The following is a 25,540-nucleotide window of genomic DNA, read 5'->3' as shown; positions in this document are numbered from 1 at the left end:
ATCTGTCAGTAGGTCTTGGCTACCTCACCTGAAAGCAGCAGGATGTAGAGAAAGACACCGATTCCAACAATGTATCACTTAGATTACTGGGTGTAGCAGTTCTGACACAATCAGAGCTTTTACATTTAGCAAAGAAGGAGAGCTGAGAAAGCCAACCCCACCCACACCAGGCTCTGTATATACAATGTCTATAGACAGTGAGCTGCTTATTCACAGGAGGAGGTGTGTCGGTTGGACCAGTGCTCTTGCGCCAGATAGTCACAGAAAGGATAATTTCCTGAAGGCAGTGTAAGTAAACAACAGCACACAGCCTTACATGCGACACATTGCTGAATTCTGCATTTTAACCCCTACCTCATGTGGTCCTCAAATTACATAGCAAAAACCTGCTGATAAATTCCCTTTAAAGCCAAATATTTTACTTATAGGGCCATCCTATTACCGTATATACTCGAGTATAAGCCAAGGCCCCTAATTTTGCCACAAAAAACTGGGAAAACTTATTGACTCGAGTATAAGCCTAAGGTGGGAAATGCAGCAGATACTGGTAAATTTCAAAAATAAAAATAGATACCAATAAAAGTAATATTTAATTGAGACATCAGTAGGTAAAAAGTTTTTAAATATCCATATTTAATCAGAAGCCCCATATAATGCTCCATGAAGTTCATGACGGGCCCCATAAGATGCTCCATACAAAAATATTCCCCATATAATGCTGCACAAAGGTTAATGATGGCCCCATAAGATGCTCCATATTAAAATATGCCGGTGTCGCCGTTGGCTCAGGCCCCCACCACTTGCGATATGTCTTCCGTCTCTCTGCAGTGACTGTTCAGGCAGAGGGCGTGCACTAAACACGTCATCGCGCCCTCTGACCTGAACGTCACAGCCAGAGGACGCGGAAGACAGCACAGCACGGAGGTGGGACAGGTGAATATCACATGGCTCACCCTCCCGGCGCTGCTAGATCGCAATCCGGTGGGGGCGCCGGCATCTCTCTTCCTGTCTTCCTTCCAGAGCTGAGTGGTCACGTGGTACCGCTCATTAAAGTAAACAATATGTGCTCCACGCCTATGGGAGTGGAGACGCGTGCATATTCATTACTTTAATGAGTAGTACCACGTGACAGCTCAGCACTGGAGGGAAGAAGACAGGAAGAGAGATGCCGACGCCTGGACTGAGATGCAGAGACTGATATTCAGCGATAACGCCAGGAGGGCGAGTATGATATCTGCTCTCCCATCCCCCCTCCCCCGCCGGCAATGACTCGTGTATAAGCCAAGAGGGGCGTTTTCAGCAAAAAAAAAAAAAAAAAAATTATATTTATATTATATACACACACACACGTGTATATTTGGCACTTATGGCCTACCACACAAAGTCAGTGCACATTTTATATACATATACAACTCTTGTACTGTACTTATCGTATATACACTGACACTTCGTGTGCTTCCATATACAACACTTGTATTGTACTCACTTTTGGAAACGTTTAATGTGTTTCTATGGGTTTTCATGTCACCAGGTCTATAGCATTATTAATCTACAGTAATTCTGTCTTCACCGTCACAATGAGGACTTCTTCACACACACACAAATGTACTTTTTTTGGAACAGATCCAAATTGTTGTGTAAAACTACCGAAACCTGGGAGTTCAGCTCTGCTTATGTAAATGAGTCCTAATTCCACAAACCCCAGGAAAGCGATACACAAATAGGAAGTAATTTCACCATCAACCTGACACAACATTCATTCTTCTGAAACTCTGCACGAAACTCCTAGGGGAGGATCCGTTCTTCAGCTGTCATGCGATCATGAACCATCCCCCCAGCACGCACGCTAGGAAATTGTCAGCTAGGTTTTATTCAAGTACTACTTTTTTTTTTTTTTTTTTTGCTCATTACTTACACCTCTTAAAATGGCTGCAGTGTAACCTGCTCAGGAATAATACCATAAAGCAAATTCTATCCTTACAGGTCCATGTAAGACGAAAGAGGAAATCCTACAGGAAAAGCTAAAGAAAAGCCTGAATATTGTAAGGTCAGTGACTGACTCAAGTCTGGACATCAAATACTGACATTTTTTAAAGGTTATTTCCATCCTTATAAATGGATATTGTCAGACAGTCCTTGTAAGTACAAGACATATAGACATTATATATACAGTACAGACCAAAAGTTTGGACACACCTTCTCATTCAAAGAGTTTTCTTTATTTTCATGACTATGAAAATTGTAGATTCACTCTGAAGGCATCAAAACTATGAATTAACACATGTGGAATTATATAATTAACAAAAAAGTGTGAAACAACTGAAAATATGTCTTATATTCTAGGTTCTTCAAAGTAGCCACTCTTTGCTTTGATTACTGGTTTTCACACTCTTGGCATTCTCTTGATAGTCTAATTGTATGGGGGACTTAAAAGGAATCTGTCAGCAGGTTTTTGCAATGTAATCTAAGAGCATCATAATGTAGTGGCAGAGATCCTGATTCCAGTAATGAGTCACTTACTAGGTTGTGCGTTGATGTTTCAATAATGTCACTGTTTTATCAGCAGGAGATTATCACTACAGGATTAAGTGTCTCGTGCCTCCTAGTAAACTGCTCTGTGTAGCCTCGCCCCCACGAATGGGATTATACAGGGCTCAGAATTCAGAGCTCTGCAGTAGAGAAAACGGAGATTGTATCAAAATGACAGCAAGCAGCCCAGTAAGTGACAATTCCCTGGAATCAAGGTCTCTGCCCCTGTATTACGTTGTTCCCCTTTAAGGCTTGGTTATTAGCATCTAAGTAGCAGACAGCTCCTTTAACTATGGCTTCAATCTGGAGAATGCGCACTATTGCGGCTTTATAATGGATGCCTCGAGTTATTTTTGCTGTTGAAGTCAAAAGTTTTACAGGCAGAGTTAGTAGTTCATAGAAAGAGCAATAACTCATGACAGCACGGCTTCACTCCTGTATCGGAGTCAGCAAAACAAGAAAACGCTAACGCGAGACAGATGTGAGCTCCTAACACGCTGCACTCTTCCGATCAATGCCAAATGTGCATATTGCAGTGCAGAGAGGAGTTTACATCTGAGCGCAGAACAATTGTAGTGAGAAAGCATGGAGATACCCCGGATTATCGTACAGGACGCTGGGACGTCACCTGTACTACATGAACTACCAGCAACAACATGAAAGCAGCCTGTAGTAAAGGGGAGAAGTAGAATGACACATAGAACAATAGATACAGAGAAGGTGGCAGGTCCTATGTCTCCGGTAATTCATCTCCTGACATCCACACAAAGACACTCAATCATTACTCTTCAAGCCGGGTAGTCCCGTTATCTCAGTTGATGGATGCCATATGTGACACCTACATTCATACAAGCACCATTGCACTCAAAGCCATTTTTCCAATATGGTAGTCCAAAAGGAGTCCATTTCTTACTAAACAGGATACTTATAAGACCCCAAGGGCTATTACTGGCTAAATATTGATCCAGACGTTGTGCGGTGGAGAACTATTACTTAACTGCTTCAGGGATGATCACAGACTTTAAAAGTTCGGGTGGTCCCAGCTGCTGCTCTACAGTGAAGCTCCAAAATATGCCCCATATTACCACAGTCAAGCTCCCCATACAGAAGGCAGGGAGGAGTTATTACCATCTCTGCATTCTCCATTTCTGTATACACAGTGCTAAATGATGTGTATGCAGTAATAGGAGACATTGACCACACTTCTTCCACCATACACAGAGTTCAAGTGATCACTGTATAGAGAGGGAGCAGGGGCTGCTGGGTCATGGGTGACTGAAACAACTCTACTATGCCATCTGGACGCTGAAAGTTCCCCTGTAACTGGGGATAATATATCAGCTCTAGTTACAAGGGAAATAAGAAGAAAATAAAAATATTTCAAATATTTAAAATGCCTCTCAAAAGGTCTTTTATAACCTTATGGTGGATAACAATGTGCAAATAAATAAAAAATAAACAAATAACAGGTAAAAAAATATATGCTAATATAAAAAAAAAATGCCACTGTCAATCCAAATCATTGCTACCAGCCACATCCCGTAAGAAAAATCTTAGTTACTTACCGGTAACAGGATTTTACAGAGCCCATGACAGCACCACCTAAGAGAGATGGTATCTGCCTACCAGGACAAGGAAACTTACTGAATAAAAAGGCGGTACCTCTCCTCTACAGTTTGATTTCAGAGCATGAGAGGGACTCCAGACAGTATCATCACAGTCACCAAATACATTTCTCTCAACACCCTTAAAAGTGCACACCACAAGTGACAAAGCGAGGGAGGGAATATAAGGGTGCTGTCATGGGCTCTGTAAAATCCTGTTACCGGTAAGTAACTAAGATTTTTTCCCTTCTCCCATGACAGCACCACCTGAGAAACCTAAATAGATCAAAAGCACCCTAGGGAGGGATCACCACTTGCAATACCTTCATCCCAAAGGACAGGTCACCAGAGGAGGACAGTCTGAGGCGATAACGTCTATAGAAGGTGAAAGATGAAGACCATGTGGCTGCCTTACATATCTTGTCGATCAACACCTCAGCTCTCAGCCCAGGAGGTCGCCATAGTCCTGGTGGAATGGGCTTTCAGATTTCCAGGAACCAGCTTATTACTAGAGGTGAGCTAAGCTAATGGCGTCCCTTATCCATCTAGCTAGGGTCCCCCTTGTAACACTACACCCCTTCCGGATTCCCTCGAATGACACAAATAAGGCCTCATCCTTCCTCCATTTAGTTCTGACTACGTACTGTATCAAGGCCCTCCTGACGTCTAGCGTGTGAAGTCTGTGTTCCTCTGCAGTTTTTGGTTTACTATAGGAGGCGGGAAGAACTACCACCTGAATCCTATGAAACTTTGTGGCCACTTTGGGGAAGACACGCTTGGATCTGGCCTCAAAATCACTATCATCTAATACCTGTATAAAAGGATGATTGATAGATAGGGCCTGCAAATCACTAACCCTGCAGGCCGACGTCAGCGCCACTAGAATCACGGTTTTTAGTGTTACTATCTTATCTGGCACTTCATGTAGGGAGTCAAATGGCGATTTTGCTAAGGCTTCCAGGACTAGATTTAAGTCCAACGGAGGCATTTTTGGAGCTGGTATAGGCCTAGACCTCTGGCATCCTTTAATGCACCTAGCCACCCATCTATTCACTGCCAGGTTATACTTATATAAGGCTGCTACGGCGGATACCTGCACCTTAAGGGTGCTGGTGGCTAGGCCCATCTCCATATCCCTCTGAAGAAAATCTAAAATAGGTCTGATTGGGATCATAATCAATAGACTGCCCTGAAAAAGTCCAACACTTAGCCCATATCCTGCTGTATATCCTAGTTGTTATAGGCTTCCTACTTTGCATCAGGGTAGTGACCAAGGCAGGAGAGAACTCTCTTTGTGCTAGCAGCACCCTCTCAAAATCCAGGCCGTCAAACGTAGACCTGAGTTCTGAGACTCTGACATTGGGCCCTGCCTGAGGAGACATGGAAGAATTCAGGGTTCTGCCAAGGACATCCTCCTCATCCATGAGAACCATGGTCTCTTGGGCCAAAAAGGAGCAATGAGGATGACATCTGCGCCTTCCTCCCGAATTTTCCTCAAAACTGCCAGGATCAACATTAATGGGGGAAATGCATAAGCCATTCAGAAACCCCAAGGGATCTGTAGTGCATCCACTGCGTATGGTTTTTCTCTTGGGTTTAGAGGGCAGAAGATCTTTGTCTTCCTGTTGGCAAACAAGTCTATCTCTGGCTGCCCCCAAAGATCCACAATCTGCTGAAAAACTGATGGATCCAGCTCCCATTCCCCCTGTTTTAAGGTTGTCCGGCTAAAGAAATCTGCTTCCTAGTTTTCCTTCCCCTTTATGTGTAAGGCCGATATCAGTAGCTGATGTTCCTCCATAACCTGGAGAATTTCCCGAGCTAATCGCATTAGGGGCCGGAATCTTGTGCCCTCTGGTGATTGATATAGGCAACTGAAGTTCGATTGTCCAACATTATTTGAACATGGCTCCATTCTAAATGGGTAAGGAACTCTATTACTACGTTCCTTATTGCCAGCAGCTCTTTGTAGTTTGAGGAACCACGTTTCTGCCTCTGACCAGATTCCCTGGATTATACGGTCCCCAAGATGTGCACCCCATAATTCCGCGCTTGCATCTGTCACGATCAAATCCGATATATAGTGGGACCATGGAATACCCTGCGACAGATTCCTTGTATCCTGCCACCAGGCCATGGAGTCTACCGTTTCCTGGGAGAGAATAATCTTCCACTCTAGGCATCCAGCAAGCTTCCTTTCTCTCTCTAGGACATCCTGCTGCAAGGCCCTGGAATGACACTTGGGCCCACTGTACTGCTGGGATGCATGTCATTGATCCTAGTAGAGACATGGCTTTCCTCAGAGACATACTCCGGTTGGTCAATACTGCTGACACTAGGGCTATTATCCATTCTTTTCTCCTGGTAGGGCTTATTTTGGACTAGGAAAGGCAGGTCTGTTTCCTAAGAAGGATTGAACCTTCAGGTGCTGCAGCCTCGACTTTTCAATATTTATCATCCAACCGAATCTTGACATAGTGGCTCGGATATGATTTAGTCGAGAACTGCATTTGTGTTCTGTTCTGCTGATCACTAAAAAATCATCCAGATATGGCACTACTAACAAATTCTTCTCCCGTAAATGTGCCGTCATCTCCAGAACTATCTTGGTGAAGATTCTCGGGGCCATGGACAGACCAAAGGGCAGAGCCCTGTGCTGGAAATGTCCGAGTTGTTAGTGTATATATACTGCTACCCTCAGGTATTGCTGGTCTTCCTGATGAAAAGGGACATGTTAATATGCATCCTTCAACTCTAAGGCTGGAGTCACACATAGCGACTCACCAGCGATCCTGACAATGATATGAATGTGTCAGGATCGCTGGTGAATCGCTATGTGATCGCTGGTGAGCTGTCAAACAGACAGCTTCACCAGCGATCAGCACAGCGACGACCAGGGTCACTGTGCACGTTAGTAACCAGCGCGCTGATGCAGGGCGCTGGTAAGTAACTTACACATCGGATATCTAAGGGACGCACATCCCTTGGATACCCGATGTGTACATTAGTTACCAGCAGATCGCTGGTCTCCCGCCTGTCACACGCAGCGATGCGTGGTGGCCAGCGGGAGACCAGCAACCAAAAAAACAGTCCTGGCCTTTCCTGCAGCGATCCCGGCAGGTGGGCCGGTCGCTGATTGCTGTCACACACAGCGATCTCGCTGGTGAGATCGCTGTTGTGTCACAAAAATTGTGACTCAGCGATCTCGCTAGCGAGATCGCTATGTGTGACAGGACCTTAAGACACTCATGTAGCAGCCCGGGAACAAGATCTTTATTGCTGTTTTTATCAACTCCATTTTGAATGGTCCGTAGACCAGGAACTTGTTGAGGTCTTTGAGATTGATAACAACTGGTCGGGCTTCCTTATCAGAAACAGGGGAGAATAGAACCCCCTCCCTTGCTGCTGAACAGGCACCTCTACCAGTACCCTCTGTTGAAATAGGAGTAACACCTCTGCTTCCAGGGCCTGTTGTTCCTTCCTGTATCTGGGTGACAAGATCCTGAAGCTGTGCCTGGGGATGGATGTGAACTCTAGTCTCAGCCCTGATCTTATTAGGCTGAGCACCCAGGCATTAGCTGTGATCTCCTCCAAAGCAGGTTGGAAGTGGGACAGCCGTCCTCCTACATGGGACAGTCCATCACTTGGAGGATTTTCGGCTCATCGTCAAGGAACCCACGAACATGAAGCCCTTGCTCCTCGGTTTCTTATCCTTCCAGTCGCTCTCTTCCTTGGAGGGTCTACGCCTGCTCCACCTTCTCCTACGAAAGGAACTTTTAAACTGCGGACGGGACACACTGGGAAAACCTTTTTTCCTTGTCTGCTGCCTTGTCAAGAATATCATCCAGGGCTTGACCAAAAAGATATTTCCCCTCACACAGGATAGAGCATAGCCTAGTCTTGGACTGGGTATCTCCTGGCCAGCTCTTGAGCCATAGCCCTGTGGGCAGCATTAAAGAGGTTTGCCGAGCTTGCTGCTAACTGAATCATCCGAGGCATCAGCAAAAAAGGAAACTGCTCCCTGTAACAGCGAAAGATCCGCCAGGATCTTCTCTCTTGGAGTATTGTCTCTTAGATGGTCACCCAGCTGCTGTAGCCACACCATCATAGATCTTACAGTGCAGGTTGCTGCTATTGCTGGCTTTAACGAGCCTGCCGATGACTCCCAGGCTTGTTTTAGTTAGACCTCTGCCGTCTTATGCAAGTGATCCCTGAGAGTCCTAGGTCTTCTAAGGGCAACATAGGTCTTATAACTTTTAACTGACTTAGCAACCGCAACATTGATCTTTGGGGTCTTCTCCCATATGCCTGCCTCTTTTTCATCAAAAAGATATCTCCTTTTTGAAGAAGATGGTAGTGGCCCTTTCCTTTCTGGCTTTTTCCACTCTATTAACCCCTTTACCCACAAGGGTGGTTTGCACGTTAATGACCGGGCCAATTTTTACAATTCTGACCACTGTCCCTTTAGGAGGTAATAACTTTGAAACGCTTCCATGGAACCTGGTGATTCTGACATTGTTTTCTCGTGACATATTGTACTTCATGTAAGTGGTAAAATTTCATTCATATAACTTGCGTTTATTTGTGAAAAAAAAAAAAAAAAAAAAAAAAAAAATGGAAATTTGGTGAAAGTTTCGCAATTTTCCAACTTTGAATTTTTATGCCCTTAAATCACAGAGATATGGCACACAAAAAACTTAAGTAACATTTCCCACATGTTTATTTTACATCACCACAATTTTGGAGCCAAAATTTTTTTTAGTTAGGAAGTTAAAAGGGTTAAAAGTTGATCAGCGATTTCTCATTTTTACAACACCATTTTATTTTTAGGGACCACATCACATTTGAAGTCACTTTGAGGTGTCTATATGATAGAAAATCCCCAAAAGTGACACCATTCTAAAAACTGTACCCCTCAAGGTGCTCAAAACCACATTCAAGAAGTTTATTAACCCTTCCGATGCTTCACAGGAATTTTTTGAATGTTTAAAAAATAAATAAATGAACATTTAACTTTTTTTCACAGAAAAATTACTTCAGGTCCAATTTTTTTTATTTTACCAAGGGTAACAGGAGAAATTGGACCGCAAAAGTTATTGTGCAATTTGTCCCGAGTACGCCGATACCCGATATGTGGGGGGGACCACTGTTTCGGCGCATGGCAGAGCTCGGAAGGGAATGGGCGCCGTTTGACTTTTTCAACGCAAAATTGGCTGGAATTGAGATTGGGCGCCATGTCACGTTTGGATAGCCCCTGATGTGCGTAAGCAGTGGAAACCCCCTACAAGTGACACCATTTTAGAAACTAGACTCCCCAAGGAACTTATCTAGATGTGTGGTGAGCATTTTGAACCCCAAGTGCTTCACAGAAGTTTATAACGCCCAGGCGTGAAAATAAAAAAAAAACAAAAAAAAACAAACATTTTTTTCCACAAACATGACCTTTTAGTCCCCAATTTTTTTATTTTCCCCAGGGTAACAGGAGAAATTGGACCCCAAAAGTTGTTGTCCAATTTGTCCCGAGTACGCTGATATCCCATATGTGGGAGAAAACTACTGTATGGGCACACGTCAGGGCTCAGAAGGGAAGTAGTGACGTTTTGGAATGCAGACTTTGATGGAATGGTCTGCGGGTGTCATGTCCACATTTGGAGAGTCCCCGATGTGCCTAAACTATGGAAACCCCCCACAAGTCACCCCATTTTGGAAACTACACCCCCCCCCAAGGAACTTATCTAGATGTGTGGCGAGCACTTTGAACCCCCAAGTGCTTCACAGAATTTTATAACGTAGAGCCATAAAAAAAGTATATTTTTTTCCACAAAAATGATATTTTTGCCCCTAATTTTTTATTTTTCCAAGGGTAACAGGAGAAATTGGACTCCAAAAGTTGTTATGCAATTTGTTCTGAGTATGCTGATACCCCATATGTGGGAGTAAATCACTGTTTGGGCGCATGGCAGAGCTCGAAAAGGAAGGAGCACCGTTTGACTTTTTCAACGCAGAATTGGCTGGAACTGAGATCAGACACCATGTTGCGTTTGGAGAGCACCTGATGTGCCCAAACAGTGGAAACCCCCCAATTCTAAGTCCAACCCTAACACCAACACACCCCTAACTGGAAAAAAAAAATTTTTTAATTTTATTATTTTTCACTAACTAACTAAGGGGGTGATAAAGGTGGGATTTGATTTACTATTTATGGTGGGTTTTTATGTTTGGCAGCTGTCACACGCTAAAAGACGCTTTTTATTGTAAAAATAGTTTTTGCATCACCACATTTTGAGAGCTATAATTTTTCCGTATTTTGACCCACCGAGTCATGTGAGGTCTTATTTTTTGAGGGACGAGTTGACGTTTTTATAGGTACCATTTTCGGGCACGTGAAATTTTTTGATCACTTTTTATTCTGATTTTTGGGACGCAGAATGAACAAAAACCAGCATTTCATGAATTTCTTTTGGGGGATGTGTTTACACCGTTGCGCTTGTGGCAAGATTGATAAGGCGGTTTTATTCTTTGGGTCAGTACGATAACAGCGATACCTCATTTATGTGTTTTTTTATGTTTTGGCGATTTTTGCAATGAAAACAATTTTATATAAAAAATTATTATTTTTGCATCGCTTTATTCTGCGAGCTATAACTTTCTTATTTTTTCGCTGATGACGCTGTGTGGCAGCTCGTTTTTTGCAGGACTAGATGACGTTTTCAGCGGTACCATGTTTATTCATATCTGTCTTTTTGATCGCACGTTCTTGCACTTTTTGTTCGGCGGTATGATGATAAAAAAAAACAAAGCAAAAACCAATGCTTTAAGGGGTTCACTAAAGGGGTTAACTAGTGGGACAGATTTATAGGGCGGGTCGTTACGGATGCAGCGATACTAAATATGTGTACTCTTATTGTTTTTTTTTATTATTTAGAAAAAAAAAGAATTTAATTAGGGAATACTTTTTTTTTTTTTTACTTAGGAATTTTTTTAAAAATTTTTTTACAAGTGTTTTTTTACTTTATTACAGTGTCCCAGGGGGGACATCAGTATCTAGTGTCAGATCGCTGATCTGACAGTTGCACAGCACTCTGTCAGATCAGCGATCTGACAGGCGCTGCACAGGCTTCCTCCTTGCCTGCTCAGAGTGGACCTTATTGCCCTGACCAGCCTGTCAATATCTACAGCTGGGAAGCAGGGCCTACCCCCCATGTCCTCATCAGATGAGGAAGAGGAGTACGAATCTGTTAGGTCCGAATCCTCCTGGAACTCTACTGATCTTTCAGTCTCTGACAACAGTGGTTCTGACTTCCCCTCTTCTCTTTGTCCCATCAGGTGTCTTAAGGACTCCTAGACCTCCGATCTAATGATGGCCTTTAGGTCCATAGCAAACCCAGGGGTTTCTTCTGAGACCGTCTGTTGTATACACTCAGGGAAAAGTCTCTTATTATCAGTGCCGGGTAGATCTCCTTTGCACAGGGCATACTCCCTATTGTTCTGCTTGGAACTACGTTTCAGGGGCCTTCCCTAGTAAAGGAATACACAGAGAAAGGGGGCCAGTTTTAGTACAGTGCACTTTCACGTAGATCACTCACCATTCAACTGATTAATCTACGGTACCGGAGACGGAGGCTGAGGCTGAGCTGGTTCAAAATTGCGTCTCTACCTGGAGGTGGGCTCGTGACCTGCCTTGCTCTTTAGACTGGTCCTGCTGCTTATATGACTGCCATTGCGTCCTTGCCGATGCTGCTGGCGGCGCTGAAAAGGCTCCTGTGTCGACTGCAGTTAAGAGGATGGTGGTAGCGTCAGGTGACGCTGTTGCTGTGGCTGTTGTAGCTCATCCACGATTCGTATTGTTTCAGGAACGCCATCTTGCTGGGCACTTCCCTTTAAATATCAGGTGGCCGGCCCATATCTGGCTCCGTCTCCTGAGGTTTCAAATCTGGCACACTGTGTGCATGGATCCCCTTAGCCCTGTGCATGCGCAGTCCCGGATGGCCGCTGTAGTCCCCAGTGCGTTATGTCACCAGGATGCGCCAGATATCCTCCTGCGTCCCGCACGTGCGCAGACCTGGGCAGCCTCGTTTTTCAGCGCACTCGGCCTTCAGGACACGCCAGCTTCCTCCAGCGTCCCTGGCCGTGTGCAGACCTGGAAGCAAGTCCCGGTGCACATCGCTTGGGCGCTACTGCAACTACAAGCACGTGCAGACCTGGGACCTCATGCCAGCTCGAGACATTTGCCCAAGAAGTCTCAGCCTGCACGGTGCTGCACGAACCTTCCGGTCTGAGTCACCTCACCCGCGGACAGCATCCTACGTTCCCTGACACCCTCCCAGGTAAGCGTACCTCTTCTTTCTACAGGTTCCCTCGAGGACAGGAAACCGAACAGACGTTAGGAGAGGTACTGCTTTTTTATTCAGTAGGTTTCCTGTCCTGGTGGGCGGATACCATCTCTCTCAGGTGGTGCTGTCATGGGAGAAGGGGAAAAAAAACAAAACAAACAAAAAAAAAAAAAAGTTGTGTCTGAGTTAAAAACATATTTGATTCAGAATAGGGAAAGCATTAAATCCTTTTTATTCCTGGTTCTGTGCAGTCAAAGAAAGAACTAAAAATAGGAAAAAAAAACCCATAAAAATTAAGTCTCGTATATCATGGAGAAAAAAAAAAGAAAAGGTGCAAAAATTATTTGACTATTTGAAAGGAAAAAAGAAGTTATAGCTCTTTAAACCGCATGTATGAAAAACGCAAACTCTGAAAACGTGCCTGATCTGGAAAGAGGAAAAACTGCCCGATCATGAAGTGGTTAAGCATAAAACCAATGATGGTCAGACACGTCCCACAGCGGACTGCCAAGGGCTCATTAAGCGTCAGCTCTCTCCCGGATACCCCATACACATGAATGTGTGGAGCTCAATGTGTGCTCCTGAAGGTGGACATCTCAGTCCAGCAACATGGTCTGAACTGTGCCCTCTCCAATGCCATGTGTTGCAGCTTCTCCCCTGCAGCACAAGGCAAAGTACCGGGGAACTGAAGCTTCAGCTTCAGAGTAGCGCTTCCAGGCTCTAAAGCATCACGCATGCCTAGGAGACTGGCCACTGCCGTCAGAAGAGGTGGCCAGTAACCTCCGCAATAAGAAGTAAACTAGAAAATTAAAAACCCATGCTTTTTTTATATTTATATTTTTTTAAAGAAGTTTTAATAAGATTAATAGCAAAAAAATATTTTTTTTTCAAGCACTTTGCAATTTCAGCCATTTCTAATTGTCTGGAGCTTTTTATTCCAGATACATCACCCTTTATAGCCATCCCTCTCACTGGGGGCAGACAATAACGCGGTGGTACGAGAAGCACTACTTGGCGGTATAATGTTGTATACACAGATATAAAGGCGGCAGTAATGTTTTTTTTTTATCTTTGGTGTAAAGTCTGCAATTCGAGGGTGGATAAAAGTTTGCTTCTTTGAGGTACCAAAAATAACCCACTTATCTGTATGAAGTGTCTGCTAAAGAGCCAGTAAAATCTCCTGAGAAAAGCGGGAAGGGTGACCCTGTGAGTAGAGCGTAGGCAGAGAGCAGCGAGCTGTGTGTTCTGTGTTATGTCTACGGGAAGATGAATGCTGAACACGACCCTGAGCCTCCCCCACAGCGAGAAACGTACCATTTGTGGCACTCAGCACTTTGATTTTCTGTCTGAAGTGCAACTTCAACTTCTTCTTTCCCTAAAAAAAAAAAAAAAAAAAAAAAAAAAAAAAAGTCATTCCTTGTCTTTCTCACTGAATAAATAACAGGCCAACTCTTTAAATCTGTCGGTCATCATAGAGGATACTGCAAAATAACAGTTGTCAACGATTTTAGTCTTCATGCCACTTCCAAAATCACTTACTAGTGAGACAGGCTTGTAGCCGTAACACAGGTTAATCAGTGACATGGGATGATTAAATTTCATCAAATCAATGTAAAGGGCAATTCCCATCTTAACAGATGGATATTGTTGGATAGTTCTTGTAAATACAAGCAATTATACAATTTACTGTTTATTAAAATCTTCAGCCGTTCTTGAGATAATAACACTTTTCTTTTGTTACCATTTGTTACCTTAGAGACCGATCACTGCTGTTAAACATGTGCAGTGCTTACAAGCTATTTTCTATTGAGCTTGTAAGCACTGTTTTGAAGCTGGGCAGGATCATTGATCACCTTCTACACTCACCGCCGTGCTTACAAGCAGTGGTCGGTCTGTTAGACAACAAGCTGTAAACAAAGGTGTTAATTTCTCAAGGACGGCTGCAAATTTTAGATAAGCAGTAAATTGGAAAAGTGCTTGTATTTACAAGCTATGTGACACTATCTATAAAAAAAAAAAAAAAAGAAAATACCCCTTTAAGGCCAAGTTTAGATGTGTGTATGGATAATTTTTGTGGATATAAAAAATAAACTACATCTGGATATGATTTTGGCACATACAGAACATCAAACGTATGACAAATTGTCATGTGTCCCAGAGCGCAAAATGGGTGATTTTTAAACTCTGGTTGGCTCCAAAATTCCCTCTCATACATTAGTAGCTCATGACATGAGGGGTTTTCCAACTTTTCGTAAAAAAAAAAAAAAAAAAAAAAAAAAAAAAAAAAAAGAGAAAAACAAAATCCATGATCACATCTTATTTTCCATACCAATTCAGCGCTTAACCTTAAAGGAAAACTGTCACCATGTTTTGGCCACCTAATCAGAGAGCAGAACGATGTAGATACATAGGCGCTGATTACAACAATGTATCACTTACTGGGCTGCTTGCTGTAGTTGTGATAAAAACACAGTTTTATCAGCAGAAGAATAACACTAAAGGACTAGTAAACCTGCTGCCACATATCCCTCAATATTCATGAGCTGTGCATAACCACACTCCCACTAATGATTGGCTGCTTTCTGTGTACAATGTACATGTGCTGCCAGTGGTGTGGGCGGGGATTATACAGAGCTCAGCATTTAGAGAACTGCTAGATAAAACCGTTTTCAATCAAAATTGCAGAAAGCAGCCCAGTAAGTGACACCTTGCTGGAGTCAAGGTCTCTGTCCCTAAATCTAGCTGCTTTTAAATGGGGTAGTAAAAACTTGGGTGACAGATCCCCTTTTAAGCTCAATGACACAAACACATCATGTAGCATTAATTTATTAACGGTCATGACGGATGCATTTATCCCGTGATATATATTAGGGCTGCTTTTATGGGACAATGAAGACATAACAAATGATGTCGACATCAAAGGGTTAAACAGCCCCCTCTGTTTACTTGCTATTAGCATGCTATTGTGACCAACGGGGCCGGGACACCGGTTGCGTGACCCACGACCAACGGGGCCGGGACACCGGTTGCGTGACCCACGACCAACGGGGCCGGGACACCGGTTGCGTGACCCACGACCAACGGGGCCGGGACACCGGTTGCGTGACCCACGACCAACGGGGCCGGGACACCGGTTGCGTGACCCACGACCAACGGGGCCGGGACACCGGTTGCGTGACCCACGACCAACGGGGCCGGGACACCGGTTGCGTGACCCACGACCAACGGGGCCGGGACACCGGTTGCGTGACCCACGACCAACGGGGCCGGGACACCGGTTGCGTGACCCACGACCAACGGGGCCGGGACACCGGTTGCGTGACCCACGACCAACGGGGCCGGGACACCGGTTGCGTGACCCACGACCAACGGGGCCGGGACACCGGTTGCGTGACCCACGACCAACGGGGCCGGGACACCGGTTGCGTGACCCACGACCAACGGGGCCGGGACACCGGTTGCGTGACCCACGACCAACGGGGCCGGGACACCGGTTGCGTGACCCACGACCAACGGGGCCGGGACACCGGTTGCGTGACCCACGACCAACGGGGCCGGGACACCGGTTGCGTGACCCACGACCAACGGGGCCGGGACACCGGTTGCGTGACCCACGACCAACGGGGCCGGGACACCGGTTGCGTGACCCACGACCAACGGGGCCGGGACACCGGTTGCGTGACCCACGACCAACGGGGCCGGGACACCGGTTGCGTGACCCACGACCAACGGGGCCGGGACACCGGTTGCGTGACCCACGACCAACGGGGCCGGGACACCGGTTGCGTGACCCACGACCAACGGGGCCGGGACACCGGTTGCGTGACCCACGACCAACGGGGCCGGGACACCGGTTGCGTGACCCACGACCAACGGGGCCGGGACACCGGTTGCGTGACCCACGACCAACGGGGCCGGGACACCGGTTGCGTGACCCACGACCAACGGGGCCGGGACACCGGTTGCGTGACCCACGACCAACGGGGCCGGGACACCGGTTGCGTGACCCACGACCAACGGGGCCGGGACACCGGTTGCGTGACCCACGACCAACGGGGCCGGGACACCGGTTGCGTGACCCACGACCAACGGGGCCGGGACACCGGTTGCGTGACCCACGACCAACGGGGCCGGGACACCGGTTGCGTGACCCACGACCAACGGGGCCGGGACACCGGTTGCGTGACCCACGACCAACGGGGCCGGGACACCGGTTGCGTGACCCACGACCAACGGGGCCGGGACACCGGTTGCGTGACCCACGACCAACGGGGCCGGGACACCGGTTGCGTGACCCACGACCAACGGGGCCGGGACACCGGTTGCGTGACCCACGACCAACGGGGCCGGGACACCGGTTGCGTGACCCACGACCAACGGGGCCGGGACACCGGTTGCGTGACCCACGACCAACGGGGCCGGGACACCGGTTGCGTGACCCACGACCAACGGGGCCGGGACACCGGTTGCGTGACCCACGACCAACGGGGCCGGGACACCGGTTGCGTGACCCACGACCAACGGGGCCGGGACACCGGTTGCGTGACCCACGACCAACGGGGCCGGGACACCGGTTGCGTGACCCACGACCAACGGGGCCGGGACACCGGTTGCGTGACCCACGACCAACGGGGCCGGGACACCGGTTGCGTGACCCACGACCAACGGGGCCGGGACACCGGTTGCGTGACCCACGACCAACGGGGCCGGGACACCGGTTGCGTGACCCACGACCAACGGGGCCGGGACACCGGTTGCGTGACCCACGACCAACGGGGCCGGGACACCGGTTGCGTGACCCACGACCAACGGGGCCGGGACACCGGTTGCGTGACCCACGACCAACGGGGCCGGGACACCGGTTGCGTGACCCACGACCAACGGGGCCGGGACACCGGTTGCGTGACCCACGACCAACGGGGCCGGGACACCGGTTGCGTGACCCACGACCAACGGGGCCGGGACACCGGTTGCGTGACCCACGACCAACGGGGCCGGGACACCGGTTGCGTGACCCACGACCAACGGGGCCGGGACACCGGTTGCGTGACCCACGACCAACGGGGCCGGGACACCGGTTGCGTGACCCACGACCAACGGGGCCGGGACACCGGTTGCGTGACCCACGACCAACGGGGCCGGGACACCGGTTGCGTGACCCACGACCAACGGGGCCGGGACACCGGTTGCGTGACCCACGACCAACGGGGCCGGGACACCGGTTGCGTGACCCACGACCAACGGGGCCGGGACACCGGTTGCGTGACCCACGACCAACGGGGCCGGGACACCGGTTGCGTGACCCACGACCAACGGGGCCGGGACACCGGTTGCGTGACCCACGACCAACGGGGCCGGGACACCGGTTGCGTGACCCACGACCAACGGGGCCGGGACACCGGTTGCGTGACCCACGACCAACGGGGCCGGGACACCGGTTGCGTGACCCACGACCAACGGGGCCGGGACACCGGTTGCGTGACCCACGACCAACGGGGCCGGGACACCGGTTGCGTGACCCACGACCAACGGGGCCGGGACACCGGTTGCGTGACCCACGACCAACGGGGCCGGGACACCGGTTGCGTGACCCACGACCAACGGGGCCGGGACACCGGTTGCGTGACCCACGACCAACGGGGCCGGGACACCGGTTGCGTGACCCACGACCAACGGGGCCGGGACACCGGTTGCGTGACCCACGACCAACGGGGCCGGGACACCGGTTGCGTGACCCACGACCAACGGGGCCGGGACACCGGTTGCGTGACCCACGACCAACGGGGCCGGGACACCGGTTGCGTGACCCACGACCAACGGGGCCGGGACACCGGTTGCGTGACCCACGACCAACGGGGCCGGGACACCGGTTGCGTGACCCACGACCAACGGGGCCGGGACACCGGTTGCGTGACCCACGACCAACGGGGCCGGGACACCGGTTGCGTGACCCACGACCAACGGGGCCGGGACACCGGTTGCGTGACCCACGACCAGCTTGTATACAAAGTCCCGGAGGATTTATGGTGCACACGGGAAAAGAATAGGAAGTGTCGTGCATTTGGTATTTTATAGCATTTGAAGCTGATTTAAAACATTTTTTTTTGCCCTTTTTAACGTTGGTTGACCCCTAGAGATTTTTCACCCTACGAATATACACAAGTGTGCTCTCATCAACTCACAGAAGACAACTAACTTCACAATGGTGAGGAACTGCAATACAAAAGAGTATTAGTAAGGCTAGTTTCACACTAGCGTTACCGGGCGCAGCTCACGGCCGCCGCTAAGCTCCGCTCCCGGCCGCGCCCCCTCTGGTCATCTCCTCCTCTGATCACATGATGCTGCACGTGATCAGCGTACCCTATATTTAGCGTTGGGTACACTGGCCATGCGCTGACATGATTTTGCCGGCGCTTGTGCCGAGCGCACAAAAATGCAACACAGTGCTTTTGGCGCACGTCGGCGCAGTGCTAAAAGGGCGCATTCGCCGTCAAAAGTGTACCAGCGCACCCAACGCTAAATATAGAGTACGCTGATCGCCTACAGCATCATGCGATCAGAGGAGATGACCGGAGGGCGCGCAGTAGGGGCGGAGCTTAGCGGCACCCGGTAACGCTAGTGTGAAACTAGCCAAAGTTGTCCAACTTTGCATTCATTTCGCTTAAAACTTTGACAATTCGAGCCTGCGGAGAAATCTGCTCATGTCTGCATCGCACCTTCCGAGGAGTAGGACTTCTTCTCGGCAAGGTCTTCGGTAATCTCACACATATCGCTGTAGGACCGGGCTAGTCTCCATACAAAGTCTTGGCGGTTGCCGTACTGAGAAAAGGAAAATAAATATTTAGGCGTTTCAGTGGTTTCCACGATCAAACAGTGGCAGTAAACAGGTGAGATGCAGGGCTACAGGAACTAAACATACAGCCACATACGTGGCCACCAGACCATCGCACTTATATGAGCTAGCTTTTCAAAACCGTGGACCTTAGTTGAGGCTTGAGCAGCTTACCTTTATCTGGGGGGGGGGGGGGGGGGGGAAATGACTTATTTTGGGTTACACATGTTATTTTGATAGCGCTTTATAGCATTTTTTGGGGGAAGGTGAGGAGAAAATTAAATTTTTCTTTCATTTTTCAGCGTTCAATTTAATAGTTTCCTAGATTAAACCATTACACATGCAGAGATACCACATGTGAAAAAAAGAAATTTAAAATTTTTTTTTTTTTTTTTATTTCCCTCAGGTAGCTGAACCTGCATTTATTTGAGCGCTTCTACTATCTACTACAACATTACGGGGGGGGGGGGGGGAAATTGAATGACATTTATCTAATATTTATACAGTGCATTTTTTACCTTGTGGTCTTTTTTTTTTTTTTTTATAACCCGTGATGCTTTTCTTTAAAAACGATCTCAGCTATTTTTTTTGCATGTTTTTTTCTTGGTGAAAAAGATGCATCAAAAAAGCTTGGTGTGAACATCTGCGAGTGTGTGGCCAGTTGGCGCGCCCATCAGCATGTTGTCTGACCCTGCCCTTACACTAATGTTTCTCTATGGAACTTGCACGACTGAATGCTTTATTTTATACACCTGTTAGAAACCCCCTGAACTCACCCACTTGGAGGGGTGCCTACAAACTTTTGGCGATACATTGTATTTTTAATAATTGTACACTAGGTCGTTGAAAGTTTAGGTCTGGAAAAAAAATAAATAAAAGTATTTAAAACATTGGATAGCATCATGAAAATGGTTTAATGAATGTAAAATTACAGAAACATTTCTCCTCCATAGTTGAATATTGTCACTTTTGCAGTTTACTGCTTATTAAAAACAGGATTTTTTGGGTTGCTTACCGTAAAATCTGTTTCTCGGAGCCTTCATTGGGGGACACAGATACCATGGGTGTATGCTGCTGCCACTAGGAGGATGACACTATGCACAAAAAAAGGTTAGCTCCTCCTCCGCAGTGTACACCCCACCGACCGGCAGGAAGTTCCTCAGTTAGTGAGAAAGCAGTAGGAGAAGTAACAGAATAGATTGAAAACAGAACAAACAACTCAACTGTAACAAACCGACAAACATAAGAACAGGAGTTGTAGAACATGGGAGGGTGCTGTGTCCCCCAATGAAGGCTCCGAGAAACAGATTTTACGGTAAGCAACCCAAAAAATCCTGTTTTCTCGTTTGCCTTATTGGGGGACACAGAGACCATGGGACGTCCCAAAGCAGTCCCTGGGGTGGGAAACAAACTTCCATCAGGCCAGTGGACTCGCCACCGCAGCCTGCAGAATCCTTCTACCTAGGCTGGCGTCCGCCGAAGCGTAGGTGTGGACCCTGTAGAATTTCACAAAGGTGTGAACCGATGACCACGTTGCAGCCTTGCAAAGCTGCAGCGCGGAAGCTCTGTGGCGCACTGCCCAGGAGGCACCCACCGCCCGGGTAGAGTGCGCTCTGATCCCTGGAGGGGTCACTCGATGCTTGACCCGGTATGCCTCCAAAATTGCCGATCTGATCCAGCGCGCAATAGTGGCCTTTGAGGCTGGGTGATGAACAGAGAGTCTGACTTCCTCAAGGAAGTCGTCCGGGCTAGATAGACTCTCAATGCCCTGACTAGGTCCAGCTTGTTCAAAGACCGCTCCCGAGGGTGAGCTGGGCTCGGGCAGAAGGATGGCAGAACAATGTCCTCATTGAGGTGAAACGAAGATACCACCTTCGGAAGAAAAGAGGGCGGAGGCCGCAGAACTACCTTGTCCTGATGAAGGACCAAAAAAGGAGAGCGGCAAGAAAGTATCGCTAATTCCGACACGCGCCGGATGGAGGTAATGGCCACCAGAAAGGCCACTTTCCAAGAAAGGAGGGAAAGGGAAACGTCCCTGAGAGGTTCAAAAGGAGGACCCTGCAGAACCTGAAGAACCAAATTAAGATCCCAAGGATCCACGGGAGCTCGGTACGGAGGAACCGTGTGAGCCACACCCTGGAGGAAGGTTTTGACCTGGGGCCGGGAGGCCAGCGTTTTCTGAAATAAAATGGACAGTGCCGAAACTTGACCCTTCAAGGAACTGAGAGCAAGCCCCGCATCCAGCCCTGCCTGAAGAAACGCCAGAATAGAAGGGAGCGAAAAAACCAAGGGCACGATGTCATTGGCCTCACACCAGGAGAAATAGGCTTTCCAAGTACGGTAATAGATCTTCGAAGAAGGCGGCTTTCTGGCGCGGATCATGGTATGAATTACCCGATCAGAGAATCCTGCCCGTCTCAAAACCTCGGTCTCAACAGCCACGCCGTTAAATTGAGCAACCGAGAATTGGGGTGGCAAATCGGGCCTTGAGACAGCAGATCTGCCCGTCGGGAAGCTTCCAGGGGGCGTCCACGAGAAGGTTGACAATGTCTGCGAATCAAGACCTTCTGGGCCAATTCGGGGCGATGAGGATGACTGGAATCCCCTCTGCTTTGATTTTCTTCAACAACTTGGGAAGAAGAGGCAGAGGAGGGAACAGGTAGGGGAGCACGAACTGTGACCAAGGGACGGCCAGAGCGTCGGCGCCCACTGCCAGAGGGTCCCGAGACCTGGACACGAATTGTGGGACTTTCCTGTTGAGGCGAGATGCCATGAGGTCAACATCCGGGGTTCCTCACCGACGGCAGAGCAGATGAAACACCTCCGGATGTAGGGACCATTCCCCTGCCGCGAGACCCTCGCGGCTGAGGAAATCGGCTGCCCAGTTGTCCACGCCGGGAATGTGAACTGCGGAAATCGTTGGAACAAAGGTCTCTGCCCACTGAAGAATTCTGGACACTTCCGCCAGGGCTGAGACACTCCGTGTCCCCCCTTGGCGATTGATATACGCCACCGCTGTAGCATGGTCTGTCTGAATCCTGACAGGCAGGCCCTTGAGGCGCCTTTCCCAGTGGACGAGAGCTAGATGGATCACCCGTATCTCTAGGACATTGATCTGCAGAGCTGATTCCTGAGTCGACCATCGACCCTGAACAGTGTGATTGCAGAACACTGCACCCCAGCCGATGAGGCTGGCGTCCGTAGTGACAATCTGCCAGTGAACGGGAAGAAAAGACCGCCCCAAGAGAATGAGGGGAGACGTCAACCACCAGTTGAGAGACCGCCTGATCCGGCAGGAAAGGCGAACCGGACGATCCAGAGACAGAGCCGACCTGTTCCACCTGGACAAAATGGCCTGCTGGAATGGCCTGGCGTGAAATTGGGCAAAGGGAACTGCCTCTATCGCCGCCACCATCTTCCCCAGGACCCTCATGGCTGTCCTGAGGGATGGAAATCGTGTGATCTGTAATGATCGCACGCCCTGCTGCAGGGAAAGAATCTTGTCTTGTGGGAGAAATACCCTTGACCGACGAGTGTCGAACAGAAGGCCCAGAAACACAAGGCGTTGAGTAGGGACCAGACAGGACTTTTCCCGGTTGACGATCCACCCAAAACTGGACAGGGTGTCTAGAACGATCACCACACTTAGGCGGGCCTGTTGAAAGGAGGGGGCCTTGATCAGGATATCGTCGAGGTACGGAAAAAGAACGAGACCTCTGATCCTCAACAAGGCCATCAACGCCGCCATAATCTTCGTGAAGACTCTGGGAGCGGTGGCGAGCCAGAAAGGAAGCGCGACGAACTGGTAATGTTCGTGAAGAATCGCAAACCGCAGGAACTTCTGATGTCCGGGAAATATGGGCACATGTAGATAGGCATCTTGGATGTCTATGGAACCCATGAATTCCTGCTCCTCCATGGAAGCAATTACCAAGCGAACTGACTCCATCCGTAAGTGGCGAAGGCGAACTCTCTTGTTGAGTAACTTGAGATCCAAGATGGGTCGAAGTGTCCCGACCTTTTTCGGCACCACAAACAGGTTTGAATAAAACCCTGTGAAGCGTTCCGATTCGGGAACGGGCACAATCACCCCGGAACTGAGAAGAGAGGCGATGGCCGAACCGAACCCCGGAACCAAGGCCGGATCCCTCGGCGGACGGGATTGTAAGAAACGATCCTGTGGAAGAGAAATGAACTCTATTTTGTATCCTGTTGATACAACCTCTCTGACCCAAGCGTCCTCTACTGAGGCGAGCCAGACATCGCTGAAGAAGAGAAGTCGACCTCCCAATTGGAAGGGACCCACGGGAGACCGATGGTAGTCATGCGGACGTAGACCGTCCAGAAGTAGATCTGGACGGTCTTCCCTGGGAAGAGTGGGACCGCCAGGATGGAGTGGGCCTGAAGGAAACCTTCTTTCTTTCCTGACGTGCCTGTGGCCTTTGCTGGTTGGAAGGGTTTTCCGCCGTATTGAAACGGCGGAAAGTCCGAAAGGGACGAAACTGACGCCTTGGAGGAGGTCTGCGAGGCTTGGAGGGGAGAAGAGAACTCGTACCTCCGGTAGCGTCCTTAATAATCTGATCCAATTGTGATCCGAAGAGACGCACTCCCTGAAAAGGCAGATTGGTCAGAGACTTTTTAGAGGACAAGTCCGCCTGCCAGGCCTTGAGCCAAATTGTACGTCGGATTGCCACGATGTTACTTGACGCCTGAACTGCGCAAGATGCGGCATCCAAGGAGGCAGAAAGCAGATAATCCCCCGCATGGGAAATCTGATTGGCGAGATCGGCCAAATGCTCTGGTCGTGCCTTATCCAGAATGCCCTGCCGAAGGTCATCTGCCCAAGTGGATATGGCCTTTGCTGCCCAAGAAGAAACAAAGACTGGACATACCGCTGCTGATGCCGCTTCGAAGGCAGATTTTGCTAGAGATTCTATGATCCTATCATTAGAATCTTTTAGCGACGCCACACCTGACAGCGGAAGGAGCGTATTATTAGAAAGTCTGGACACGGGAGGGTCCACCGAGGGAGAAGCGGCCCAGTTGTCCGTGAGCTCTTTAGCAAACGGGTACAGCACGCCGAGACGCTTTCCTCTTTGAAAGCGTCTGGTCGGATCTTCTCTCTCCTTTGTAAAAATCTTTCCAAACTCAGAATGGAAGGGAAACACCCTGGATGGTGTTTCCGCCCATCTGGACGAAACCTCCTGATCTGAGGATTTCGCAGGGGCGTCAGCGATGTCAAAGGTATGGTGAATCGCGGCAATGAGGTTTTGCACCGTAACCTTCATGTTCGCATCCTGGTCCGAATCCAGCTCTAAGACCCCTTCCGATTCCGAAAGCGCTTCGCCTGACTCGGGGGAGGAGGCCCGAGAGGGAGACTGCTGGGGACTATGGGGTGAGGTAGGACGAGGGGAGGACTCCGCCTGGAGGTCCTGCCTGGGCCTCTTGCGACTGCCGCTGGCTGGCTCAGATGGGACGTCCTGAGACGTGCTGGGTCCCGCCGAAGCTCCCAAGGGAAACTTGTCCAGAACGGCTACTAGGGACTGAGACACCTTGATGAGGTCTGCCACTGACTGTGATTGAGAGGAGGCCCAACCCGGCATGGGGGGCTCACTCGCCCCTGGGGCTATGGATGGCTCCTGAGCGGCGTCGGGCTGGACGCAGAGCGGGTACGATCAGACTTAGCGTTGGACATAGTGAAAAGAGAGGCAGTGCCGGTCGGTTGGGGGACAGAAGGCAGAGAAGGGTGTCAGTCTGCAGGTGCAGAGCTACTCACGGTCCGGTGTCCCCAAGGGCGACGCTCTCTGATCTGGCTGCAGGATGAGACCAGGCCAATCCGGCTGAAAAAAAGGCCCAGCGACCGAAAACCGGCAGGGAACGAGGTCCGGCTGGCAGGCTGAGAAGATGGCGACCACCAGGGAAAGGGCGCGCTGCCAGAGGGAGAAGAAGGGCGGAGCTCGCCACAGAGATCCCCTTAGCACCGCCCGCTGTCCAATAGCAGGCTGGTGTGAGGCAAGGGGGCTGGGAAGGCCTAGGACGGGCGGGAGAGAAGCCCGCTTGGAAGAAAGGGGCAGGGGGCGTGGCCGCGACGCAGCGGTAGGCCCGAGAAGAAGCCGGGGCCTAAATTAATAGCGCCGGCCGCCTGTCAGCAGGGGGTCGGCGCAGAACAAGGCCCGAAAGAACAGGGGCCTTCATGGATGCGGCGACCGTGGGGAGAAGCGGGCGCGCAGGCCCTACCGTGGTCC

The 25,540-nt window shown here is 49.3% G+C and overlaps 1 protein-coding gene across 4 annotated transcripts in view; it reads right to left on the bottom strand.

The window, feature by feature from the left end:
• RMDN3 (regulator of microtubule dynamics 3) overlaps nucleotides 1–25,540 on the bottom strand; it is a 77,480-nt gene that overhangs the window by 30,115 nt on the left and 21,825 nt on the right. For all 4 annotated transcript variants that reach the window (XM_073566697.1, XM_073566699.1, XM_073566696.1 and 1 more), the window contains exons 6-7: nucleotides 19,180–19,282; nucleotides 13,778–13,838 (exon numbers count right to left, since the gene is read on the bottom strand). In XM_073566697.1, coding sequence (XP_073422798.1) covers nucleotides 13,778–13,838; nucleotides 19,180–19,282 — 164 coding nt within the window. The remainder of the gene's footprint in view (nucleotides 1–13,777; nucleotides 13,839–19,179; nucleotides 19,283–25,540) is intronic.

The sequence above is a fragment of the Dendrobates tinctorius genome, unplaced genomic scaffold, assembly GCF_039654945.1.
Source record: "Dendrobates tinctorius isolate UK_male_01 unplaced genomic scaffold, ASM3965494v1 ptg000019l, whole genome shotgun sequence".
Classification (NCBI taxonomy): domain Eukaryota; kingdom Metazoa; phylum Chordata; class Amphibia; order Anura; family Dendrobatidae; genus Dendrobates; species Dendrobates tinctorius.
Note: the sequence above shows the minus strand (reverse complement) of the source record. Positions and strands in the feature narration are given on the sequence as shown.